The following is a 12,046-nucleotide window of genomic DNA, read 5'->3' on the forward strand; positions in this document are numbered from 1 at the left end:
TTGGGGGTGTAATGGGTACCTTTAACCCCCTACTTTCTAAAATGCACACTCCCTTCAGCAACCCCCGGATGGGAGTCGTCGAGGAAGGAAGGTCAATACATTAGATCCCAGCGTGTTTTGTGCTCGCACTTTCTGTGCTTGCAGGTGATGTAAGGGAGCAAATGTTATTACTATGTTTTTACACAGTATAATACTGTAACGTGCACTTTTTCTTCTGGGGAAAAAAACAAGTTTAAAAAAAACTTTTGTTGGTGTTTTTGGAGGGTGGGGGTAGAAAAGATTAATGGCCTTTCCATTCATTTCAATGGAGAAAGATCATTTGAGATATAGTATGAGCGTGGTCACGGAACGAATTAATTAATTTTATTTACCTTGTAAAAAATATATGATTATTATATTATCACTATAACTTACACACAAGTGCAAAAAGAAGCTTACCTCCGCGGTGGTAACGGTCCCCTCCAGGTTCGGCGACGGCTACACGGTGATGGTCCGCGTGGGGGGCCGCCCCGCGCTCTTGAAGCCCGTCGAGGACTTTGTGGAGCGGACGTTCCCGGGGAGCGTCCTGAAGGAGAAACACCACAACACGCTGCAGTACCAGCTGCCAGGCCGCCAGGGGGCGCTGGCGCACATCTTCCGACACTTCGCCGAGCAGCAGGAGAAGCTCGGCGTGGACGACTACTCCGTGTCCCAGACCACCCTGGACCAGGTACGGCCCCCAAAACGACAAAATAAAAAATAATAAAATCGTGTCTAGAAAATAGTTTAAATGATAAAATCATCATCTACTCTCATTTTTTTGGCAGGAGTTATTATCAATTGTATTTAACCACTAATTTTCGCAAATTAATAAATAAATTTAATACATTGTTTATGTTCTTTTTTTTTTCTTACGATAAATCAATTGCTGGTTTGAATGAGATAATACAAAATAAACACGAATAAATGTATTTAGATTTACCTATTTATATGAAAAGAGTTTTACGTGACACCAGGAATAGGAATGTGATCCTTGGTTAAGGTTTTTGGTCTTTTCATTAATAAAAATGTAAAAAGAAAAAAGTATTTCATTTTATTTTGTTTCTATGTACTGTATATTTTATTGGCCTTTTTGATTGATTGAATGACATTTTAAATAGTTTTACATTTCCATTCATGACGCCGCACCGCAAAATAAATAAATACAAAAATGCAATGGAAATTATTAGTAGGTTTTTAAAAAAAAAAATTTTTTAAATATGTATTTAATTGCATTTAACTGTTGCTTTAATTTACGTTGTATTCACTAATATTCCGGGTCTAATCTCGCTGGTTCTCGTGTCATTTCTGGCGCGTCCTTTTTTGTCAGCGAGCTCCTGTTTACAAACACCGGTTGTACTGTAAATCCAAGCGGGAGCGAGGAGGTCCAGGTGACGCGTCGAGGACCCCCACCGACAGTCACCTCTCAGCTGGTGATTGATCGAGAGGATCCTTGACCCAGTCCTAGAACGCCGAGTTCATGCCACAATTAATATCGATCCACGCGGCCCGGGCTGCACCGGCAAAGAGCAAAGTGACCATTTGAAAAGAGAACGGCAACATCTTAAGTGCCTTCCAGGTGTCAGATTGTCAAGTCGTTGCCGGCACTTTATATGTGGACACGTTTTTTTTTCAACCTAGACTGCATTGTCAAGCACTTCCTTTTATCAGACGTGGTCTATCATTACTTTGTGGATTATTAACAGCGCTCCCATGTTGCAAGATTCCATCTTTTTGCTTGCAGTTGACAGAAACGGAATCGTGTAAGAAATTTCAAGTCAGAGTGACTTTTTTGGGTGAAGTGTTTGGACTATTATACCTTTCAGGCTTAAAAACAGCTATCCCATGCGGCGGAATTCAGGACATCGATATGGAACGGCGTGAGAAATTTCAAGTCAGTGTGTTATGATGTCAGGACTTTCAGGTTTGATAAGAGCAAACGTGTCAAAATGCCGTGTTGTTTTCTTGAAGAGGACATTGAAAAACAATTGAGTGAGTAATTTCAAGTCGGTATGACTTTTCTTGATGTGTTGGGATTATCATAACTTTGTTGAATAGCAGTAGTGCTCCCATGTTGCGAGCCAGTGTGACTTTTTTAGTGTGTGGTTTAGCCTTTTTTTTTTTTTTTTTATCTTTCAGGCTTAATATCATCGATCCCATAGGGCAAATGTTCCTTCTTTATTTTTCTGGTAGAGGACTTTAATTTTAAACGGTGTGAGAAATTTCAAGTCAGTCAAGACTTTTTTGCTGAGGTGTTTTGCGTATCAGAATTTTCCAGATTTGTTTCCGGAAAACATACACTGTACATTCACACACTTATGGTTACTTTGGCAGGTGTTTGTGAATTTTGCGAGGCGGCAGCACAGCGAGGACGACTCTCAGAGCTACGACAACCTGGTGGACATCTCCGATGAACTACCGATGCAGTCCACCCAGACCTCCCCAGGGTCCTCGAAGGTCTAGCATCCTGCAAAATGAAAAGCCTTACACATTGCACTGAACTATGGATCAGCCATATTATTTATTTTTAGATACAAATCTCTACTGCACTTATTGTCCATCTTAAATATGATTGCATGCTGACTATTGCTTGATTAAACGTGTATTTGCAAATTCTAATGTGATTACAGTGTTTTACACCACGTTTCAGTTTGTCCCCCGATCGTAAGGTAAGATTACTGCTTGGGTTACTTTTTCCAGGAACCCTAAATGATGGTCTTGGACCATCTGGGGAATGACGACTGTATAGAGTGTTAGGAGAGAATTAAAATTCCAAAAAGTGCTCCTTGGCTGAAACCGTTAAGCCCAGCGCTGATCGATTGGTGTCAGATTGCAGCAAAGCAGGTGTTGCATACGTTTTGTGTGCACCCAATTAAGAGAGTGTATGGTAGAATGCGGTAAAGTTTTTGAAGGTCAGCCTTTGTTTTATTTTTTTAATTATTTATTTATTTTTTAGCGTTGGGGGTGTGATTCCTGTCTATGCAGCAAAGAGTAGTAAATGTGTTTTTTTTCCCTGTGTGCTTATCTGCAGGATGACGCTCAATTCCATCTTTAACCAGGGCCCCTGTGTTGCTCCTGCTTTGTATTCCTCTCATGTCAGGTCAAAGTTCATTACACTGTATTTAAGGTAGGAGGTTCTAATTCACAGCCAGCCCTCTGAGTTAACATGGATATTTGGATTCTAAATCCGTCAATGGCAGTGAATGAGTTGAACATTTTGGGTTTGGGGTAGAAATCTTTCCTCATAATCCTAATGGCAGTTAAACGTAACTACCACCAGTACCCCTGAATGCTATAGGAATGAAAAAGTTGCCTGTTTTTGAGAAAAAACTAATAGCTATGAGATGTAAAAAAAAAAAAAAAACGGTATTCTCGTAACATTACAACCTCAATTCCATTGAAGTTGGGACGTTGTGTTAAACAAATAAAAACAGAATACAATGATTTGCAAATCATGTCTCAAAATCTTATATTTAAGGCAAAGTTTAATGAGGGGAAATTGCAAAACTTACCTTTTTTTTTTTTTTTTTTTTGATTCAATCCTCCATTATTCACTGAAAAACTCACCTATTTTCAGTGTTTTATTTATTTATTTGTTTTTAAATTTATTTTTGCTCATGCCAAAGCCTGAAAAGCCATCTCGTGGCATCTTGGTAACAATGAGATCTGTTGAACTAAAGGACAGGAGCTTTATTTCGTCTTGCTTTTGCCATTTTGTGGCATTACAAACCTTTATGTGCGGGCGTCAATTACTCGAAGATTCTCACTATCAATGGCAGGATTCGTTCCCAATGCACCGCGGATAGCGAGGGTTCACTGTATTACACTTTTAATTCTGGAGGACACGTCTTTATTCTTAAAGAATATATATACATACTATTTTCTTGGAAATACCATCCTTTTGTTCCTGACAAATACAATTTTGCGCCTTTAATCTCAGATTTAAAAAAAACAAAAAAAACATACATTTCCGTGATCATGGTATGCACTGGAGGTATGCACTTTTAAAAATAATCTTGGAGATTACTTGGCGCACCCCCAAACTAGTTTGCAAACCACTGATTGAGGGAGAGTAACATAACAACAATGCAGATGAGACCCACGAGGCGACGTGAGCAAAGGTTGCTCTTGATGCAAGGTCCATCAAAATGAAGGCCCGGTGAATCAGCTTGCGTTCCATCAGGCTTTTCCCGATCGGTATGCAGCTGCAGGTGTAGATGCTTGGTGCATTAAATAGCTTCCTTTCCAAGCTCATCTTAAAAGCCAAACACAGCACTCTTGTCTTTTGCCTCCTTTCTCTCCTGATATAAAGCCCCCCCCCCAAAAAAAATACTCCTTTTTTAACAGCCGTTACTCGTGAATTTTGTTTTGATGTCGGTGTTTATTGGGGTAACTGATTGGGATACTGTTCAAGTACCAGTTTTAATTGAACGAGGAAATGTATTGGTCAATTCATGGCTCAAACAAGCAAATTGAAAGGTTGAACAATTGGACACGTGCAGTCCAAAGTTCAGGCAAGGCCAAAGTAAGTTCAACTGTAAAGGTTGTAGTAAATCTTCATTCTGAAATGTCACTCAAAAGTTGAAGATACCGAACGTTTTGGGAGAAGTGTCGCTCTCATATCAGCAATGCTATACTGTGGTGAAACTGTCTTAAAGATGGTCTTTAACTTCATTCTGTGGTGTTTTCATGCTTCCAGTAACATTTGATGATAAATATTCTTGCTTCAAAAGTTAATAATCGGTGTTCCATTATTTAGGGTTACTTGTACCTGGAACAAAAATGAAAAATATATGAGTAATGGGGTAGTGAAGTAGTAGCTTTTTTTGGGATACACGTGGAGCTCTAAACATTGACAAAACAACACATCTGCTCGGGGGCCCCGCAACAAGCCTGCTGGCTCATAAAAAAAGCCTGTCGAAATGAATAATGGGTTGCCCTCCCAGGCTGTGCCATAGCAGGTAGATGAGGGCACAGCACAGCTGCCAGTTCCGCCACCATGCGGTTGGGGTGTGGGTGGGGCCCGAAATGGATAAACACTCGGAGTGGAGAACCAAAACTGATTGGAAAGCACTGGGAGGCATCCAAACGAATTAGTGGCACCGTGTATAATGACTGACAAGTAGACCGCACACTCATTATGTGAACAGTGACTGGAAATGCGGCCAATGACAGCGCAGCCGTTTTCTATCCTATAAGGCCCAATGTATGAGGTTCTGTCCTAGAGTGACAATCTCTCGTAGTTCATAGTTAACGCTGAGCAAATATCCGCATGAGAGCCCTCGGAGATTAGATCCATCCTGGCAAAGGCCTGCCCTGAACCCTTCCGCGGAGCTTGCGAGTCGGGCCAAGCGCAGACTTTTGGATGCGCCCCCACCCCTCTGCAACCCTCCGCTTGTCTAACTGAATCTGAAGTCTGTGCTCAGACGAGAGATAGTGAGCTTAAGTGCGGGATTTTCACTTCATGCCGCAAAATCCCCGAAACAGTTGGAGTGACGTTTTGGCTCCTGTGTGCCCCAGTGAGTTCTGAATTCTTTCAGCTATTGCATCTCCATCAGCTGAGGTGATGTCAAATATTGTTTTACAGAAAAAAATGGTCCCCTAAAACGAGTGAGCTAGGGTTTAGGGGTAGGGAGTTAGACTAAGGTTGCCTTAGGTGGTTAGGTTATGTTTAGAGAGTTCGTGGGAGGGGTTAGACTTTGAGTTAAGGGGTCAGGAGTTAGGGCGTTAGGTCAGGGTTAGGGGGTTGAGTTTGAGTTTGGGGTTAGTTAGTTATTGGTATGCAGGACAGTCCTTACACCAACTCCATTGGGCAACAACAACACCCTGTTGTTGACCACCCCAACAAGGCATCAACAGCGGGACTCCGCACTTAAAATTCAGATCTGAAGAATCGTTTTGGATTAAAAGTGAAATGTCTTCAACAAACAAGAACAGTGCAGTTGCCTTGATTCAACCTTTGCAGATTACCATGACCTACAGGTAGATGACTGACAATCTGCACAGACGTAGGTTAAATTGAGGGAGTCAGACTTGAATTAGGTTTGGGGATTTAGGGGTTAGGGTTGGTGGGGGTTAAATTAGGGGGCTAGGAGGTTTGGATTAGGTAGTTACGTTAAAGTCAGGCATTTGAGGGTGAGAGGATTATTCTTAGCGGTTTAAATTAGGGTTTACAGTTAAGGGTAAGGGGTTAGGCTCTTAGGTTAGAGTTACGGAGTTGGGGTTAGGGTTTGGTGAGGGGTTAGGATTGGGTTCATGTTTAGATTTGGAGTTAAGGTTATGAGTTACAGTTAGGGCTACAGAGGATGAGGGTTGATGTTATAAAATGCGAGAATCATCCATAAATTGGAGCATGATGACATCCCTCAGCACTAGAGCAGATGCAAAATGTTTGTTGCGTTTGGCCCCCCTCCCGGCAGGGAGGCCATGAGATCGAAAGGGAGGTGACCCCTTCCTGTGTGCAATCTGCTACCAGGAAGGCTAAGCTATCCGCCATATTGCCGCGCCACATAATGAGGGCCACTCATGGGACAGGCAGAGCTGCGGCGGACAGGTGGCGGGTGCCCTGAGTGACAGCTCCACCATCAGTAAGATGGAGATGCAGGACCACACAGTCAAGGGGGGCTGTGGAGTAGTGGGGGACAGTGATGTTGATATCCACCGGTGACAATGTCATTGTCTCAATTAGGCTCCATGATGGTGCAAGGGTTAGGGTTTGCCATGTAGCCACCTAGCAAGGTAAGGATGTGAAAATTTCCCGGTCACGCGTCACATGTTCCCATCGTTAGGTTTGAAGGCACAGACAAGGTGGAGACCAAGCCGTTGCGGTGCCCGCCTCCCAGCAAGGCCTTAGAGGGGCACGTGATTGACATTTTCAAAGACCTCCGGAGCCACAGTCGGGGACTAAGAGCTGCCGGAAATCCAACAGCGTTGCCAGGGCACACCACGGAACCCCATCCTGCAGAACCCCATCAATGGCTACATGTGTATGGCGGGAGTGATCATCTGTGGCGGCGCTGCCCTCCAGTGGCCCTTTTCACTGTACATCATCATGCTGAAAATTCAGGACACGCAGTGTGACTGGACATGATGATTTAAGGTGCTCATAAAAATCTCTTCAGTTACATTTTTATGTTGATTGACATCTGGAAGCCGATCAATGCACTTTGGGTTTATAGCGAGCCGCATTATTGCTAAAATGTGCTGTTGTCATTTTCTTATTGACCAAAACAAAGTCAACACAGGATTGATATACAAAGCAAGTGAGACAGACATTCCAATGTAATATTAGCATCTAATGTTAGCATTGACGCTAGCAGTAACGCAATTTAAGAGCAATAAGTCGTGCCAAACAGGATATCTTAAATTGTGAGTGCCATTTTACACAAATCCCCAACTTTGGTACCCACTTATATTGTTGTTGTTTTAGCGCTAGCGTCAATGCTAAAATTACCCTAGCACCTTATCATGGTACCCACTAATATTGTTGGACCAACTGCGTAACCTTTAAAGTTGCCTTGACGCTGGCATCAGTGCTAACATTAGCCAAATCCCATAATTTGGTACACACTAATATTGTTGAACCAGCCACGACGACGCTTACGTTGTTGAGGCCAACTTTTACAAAGGGTAAAATCGGTTGTTTCAATGCATGTGGGATATATAAAATGATGTATAAAAGTTTTGCCTGCTCAAAATGGAGGCTCGTGGGATGTTTTGCAGCAAAATACCAGCGCCCTTTGATTGGACAAACATTTATAGCCGCCAGCGAGCGGGCCTGACGCCGCGCATGACAATCATGTTTCAAAAACAAACCGGACTTCAAAGGTGCTTTAATTGCGACACAGGGGTACGACGATAGGGAGACAACTAGGAAACGCTACATTTCTGAGGTGACTCAATCGCTTCAGTTCCATCATAATATTTGGCAACTGCATTACGGACTGTTCTTCAGGGGTGTCCTGGCTGGTCCAATAGTATTCAGTGATACCAAACTAAATGAATAGGCACAATGTTACCATTGAAGCAAGCACAAACACTGGTACCCTGGTCAAATATATTACTTTTAAATATAAATGTAATTTATTTACAAATATACTTTTTACTGAATTCACTTTTATTTAATTGCATTGTGATATAAGTCATTAGTTTATATGAAAAAAATATTGAATTGTCTTTTACAGTCATTTTATTTAAATTGTCTGCACGGTGACATTAAGACTGATGCAATTTGTATTAATAATATTATTATTAATGCTATTTCGTCACCTTGGTGAAATGGCACACTACTGCCGTTAGAGGGCAGCAAAGAATTTTGCAGGAGAGAGCCGAAAACAACTGCAGAAGAAGAAAAAGAACATTTGGTGTAGATGTCGTCACATTCCGGCGACACTCAAGCAAGCGGCATTTACGAACGTACCGTGGCCGACATTGTGGTTTATTTTCACCAGAAATGCTCAAAAAGAAGTCCACTGGCGGCGAAAAGAAAAGAAAACATCCGCCGTTCGAGGAGCGGCGTCGAAGCAGTAAGCGTAGAAGCGCGGAAAGCAACGTAGTGGTGAGATAAATATTTGACACTTGGCGTCAAGCTAATTGCGTTGCATTTGGGGACTGTCTGTAAACTAAAAGCGCACTGATTTCCGCGGAATATCGGACGGTTAAGTGTGACATTAAAAGCTGACGTCGTTTGCAGGACGAGTTCGCCGACCCGGAGCTGGACAGGGTCGGCAGTGACATCGAAGAAGGTGGGCTCGATCTCGGGGTACCGTTCAAGCCCATCAGCGCCTACGTAGGCGACAAGAAGGGGATGCTGGAACAGTGCTTCGGCGTGCTGGGCGAGAAGAAACTACGCAGGATGCTGCCCGAGCAATTCAAGGTGAACGAGCGCACCGACTGCACGTAAACGCCACTGAACGAAGCAGCTGGAATAAAGACCTCGAAAATACCATGCAGGCTTTGGCCACTGAACACCACACCATTGCCGTGTATTTACAATTTTACAATACATACAACATACAATAAATTTACAATATTGAACAATTTGACTGGATGTGGATTATTGAATGACATACGTGTACGTGTTTATTTATTGTACGTGTTTATTTATTTTTCTCATTTGTATGTGTTTTAATGTATATATTTTTGTAATTATATATATATATATATATATATATATATATATATATATATTAATAATAATTTAACATGTTTTTATGATACAATTTTAGTATAACTGTTTTTACCGCCATCGTTTTGCAGGATTGTAATTTAGAGGAGGTCCGAAAAGTGTGCTGGGAGCAACTGGAGCCGATCTCTGAGAGAAACATCATGCAGATCCTGGCTGGTAGCAAGACCGCTTCCGTCGTCGTCTTATACACTTTTCACCTCGTGATCCTAACGTTTGTGTTTTAGGGGAAGAAGTGACCAAAGAAGACGACGGTAGCCAAAACGCACAACAACAGGCCCAGAAAAAACAGTGAGTTCCCTCTATTTTCCAACAATGTCTTAAAGTTGGCTTGAATTCATGTTATTTTTATTCATTTTATTATTATCCCCGCGCCGAAATCCCCTTGGGTGGCATTTGACATCCTGAAAAAGAAATCACCAAATTTTGCGTCCTGGCGAGATTAGCACAAATTCATTGGTGAGGGTTCAATGCTGCTATTTATGTACGTGTTTATTTGTTTGTTTGTTTGTTTGTTTGTTTGTTTGTTTGGTGCATGAAAATATTTGCTTTGGGGCACTGTTATGATGATGATTGTTAAGGTGACAAATGCCTTTTGGCCGGGCTTTAATTGTTATTATTGTTTTGGGTGTTTAAAATATGCTTTTCGGGGGCAATATTATTATGATGATGATTATTGTTACGGCAACTAAGTGGCTTTTTGGCCTACGTGTCTTGAAGGAAAGACTGCATTGTGGACTCAACAGCGTGTGTCAAAGAACCGGAAAAAACTGACAACCCCCAGCAAGGTAAGTTATCGAATCATATCAATAGTTCCATTCACACTCATAGTCCTCAGTAGTACTACTACTACTAATAATTATAATACATTAAATACAATACAAAATGGAGTGTGTGGGAAACTTCTCACGAGACTTCGCCATCCACTTTGGTGCGTTTTATTGGATCCGTGAGTCTATTTTCACATTGTAAAGAAGAAACTTCCTCGTCCAGGAGAAGAAGAAGTCCGTGAGATGAGAAGAAGAATTTATGCGTCAACGTACACATCTTTACTTACTATCAAAGTTAAGGTATAGTGTTTTAATGGCTTTTTTTTTTTTTTTTTTTTTTTTAAACAGTGGTTAACTTCTTTTTACGCTTGATGATGTCATAAAATGGTACGAATTATTACTTATTATTTGATAGTTTTAACGCTGACATTTTCACGTAAGAATGTTGTCTCAAGCCCTATTGAGATTTTTTGCCGTTATGCTCGTAAGACAATTGAGAATGTAGAGTGGATATAAAAAGTTGACAGACCTTGGTCCTGTTTTTTTGACTTGTTAAAAAAGAGAGGGAAAAAAAAAAAAACGAGACAAAGATAAAATATTACAAACCTTTTTCCACCATTAATGTGGAGTGAAATGTTGAGAAACAATTGAAAATTATTGTTCATCTTTTCAAGAGGGGAAGCCAAAATAAACAGCTGAATTAATGTGGTTGCACAAATGTGCACACCCTCTTACAACTGGAATGTGGCTGCTGGGCTTTTGGTAGAAAGCAAAGAAAATGTCAGGAAGAGCCTATTAGAACATTTGAACTTTATTTGGGGTTAATCAGAAAGAGACACAGGGCAGTTAAGAGGGTGTGCACACTTGTGCAACCACATTATTTCAACTGTTTATTTTTGCTTCCTTTCTGTTAATTGTTTTGTACAGGTCAAGGTTAAAAATGACAGGTTAAAAAAATTGCTGTACAGGTTGTAGGCATTATACATTAATGGTGTGGAAAAAAAGTAAAAGTGTTTTATCTCTGTCTCATTTTTTTATATCACCAAAAAAATTGGCATTTGAACAGAGGTGTGTTGACTTTTTATGTCCAATGTGTAATAGCAGAGCGACTCCTTATACAGTTAGGCTGTATTATGCCTTTTTTTTTTTTTTTGCATGTGCAATAATGCAGAATGTTCCGACTCGAACCCTATTGAGATTCCGTCCGGCTTTCTTTCCAGGGGGCGTCTTAAGCGAGGACAGCGACGTTCTCAGCCTCAACGCCGGCGACAGCGACATCGACGCCCTAAAAGAGGAGCCGCCCGTCAAAACGGCGGACAGCGGCGAAGGCCCGAAGCCCGCCGAAGCCAAGAAGGACATCCAAAACGACATCGACCGAAGCGTCAGCGAGATTTTGGCGCTGACGGAAGAGGACGCCGCCGCCGCCGTCGCCGTCCAGCAACGGGCCGCCGCCGCGTGTCCGCCATCCCTTCAGCAGCTGGAGCTCCTGGAGCTCGAGATGAGGGCCCGCGCCATCAAGGCCCTCATGAAGGCCAGTCACGGAAAAGTGCCTTAGAGACGAGGTCAAATGTGCTTACTGTCATTTTATGTTGCCTTGTAAATAAATAAATGCCACTCTCAAATCAAAGCCAGTGTGGAGTGTCATTTTCTCCATGAGCACTAGATGGCAGTGTTACTCCGCAATCCCTACACTGCTGTCATGGCAGAGTTTCAGTCCTGCTTGGATATTTACTTGCTGATTTTGCTTGTTCCCTCTCCTCTATATAGTTTTACAATACATTTCTAATTGGTTTATGGAAACAATAAGGTTATTACTATTTTGATGATGACTACATTTATTCATTTCACAAGTTGCCGCAATACTATTGTTTCCTTTTTTATCATTTCAGGCCCATATTAATGAAAGCGAAAATATTTTTTTAGAACAAGTTGGAATAATAATGCTACAAATAATGATGGTAATATAATGTCTTAAAAGGTTTTGGTATTATTTTAACAGTGAAAGTTGCATTCATAATACTAACCTATCACTCATAATTAGTGAGCATCATTTAAATGCAATACAATTATGTTG

The 12,046-nt window shown here is 41.5% G+C and overlaps 2 protein-coding genes across 2 annotated transcripts in view; both read left to right on the forward strand.

The window, feature by feature from the left end:
• Positions 1-2,603, forward strand: part of LOC133397726 (phospholipid-transporting ATPase ABCA1-like) — a 67,437-nt gene extending 64,834 nt beyond the window's left edge. Inside the window, exons 48-49 of the mRNA XM_061668966.1 lie at positions 466-709; positions 2,353-2,603. Of these exons, the coding sequence (XP_061524950.1) occupies positions 466-709; positions 2,353-2,481 (373 nt within the window). The 3' untranslated portion in view covers positions 2,482-2,603. The remainder of the gene's footprint in view (positions 1-465; positions 710-2,352) is intronic.
• Positions 2,604-8,395: 5,792 nt separating this feature from the next.
• Positions 8,396-11,683, forward strand: LOC133397844 (caspase activity and apoptosis inhibitor 1). Its single transcript, XM_061669205.1, has 6 exons — positions 8,396-8,575; positions 8,711-8,893; positions 9,277-9,361; positions 9,430-9,493; positions 9,923-9,990; positions 11,193-11,683. The coding sequence occupies exons 1-6, from the start codon at positions 8,471-8,473 to the stop codon at positions 11,525-11,527; spliced, it is 840 nt and encodes a 279-aa protein (XP_061525189.1). The 5' UTR covers positions 8,396-8,470; the 3' UTR covers positions 11,528-11,683.
• Positions 11,684-12,046: the final 363 nt, after the last annotated feature.

The sequence above is a fragment of the Phycodurus eques genome, chromosome 23 (assembly GCF_024500275.1).
Source record: "Phycodurus eques isolate BA_2022a chromosome 23, UOR_Pequ_1.1, whole genome shotgun sequence".
Taxonomy (NCBI): domain Eukaryota; kingdom Metazoa; phylum Chordata; class Actinopteri; order Syngnathiformes; family Syngnathidae; genus Phycodurus; species Phycodurus eques.

Excerpts from the sequence above, each read along its gene's own strand:
- LOC133397844 (XM_061669205.1), top strand. The coding sequence starts at position 8,471 with ATGCTCAAAAAGAAGTCCACTGGCGGCGAAAAGAAAAGAAAACATCCG. Across the intron at positions 8,894-9,276 it reads TGCTGCCCGAGCAATTCAAG|GATTGTAATTTAGAGGAGGT; the intron begins GTGAACGAGCGC and ends ATCGTTTTGCAG. Across the intron at positions 9,362-9,429 it reads CATCATGCAGATCCTGGCTG|GGGAAGAAGTGACCAAAGAA; the intron begins GTAGCAAGACCG and ends TTTGTGTTTTAG.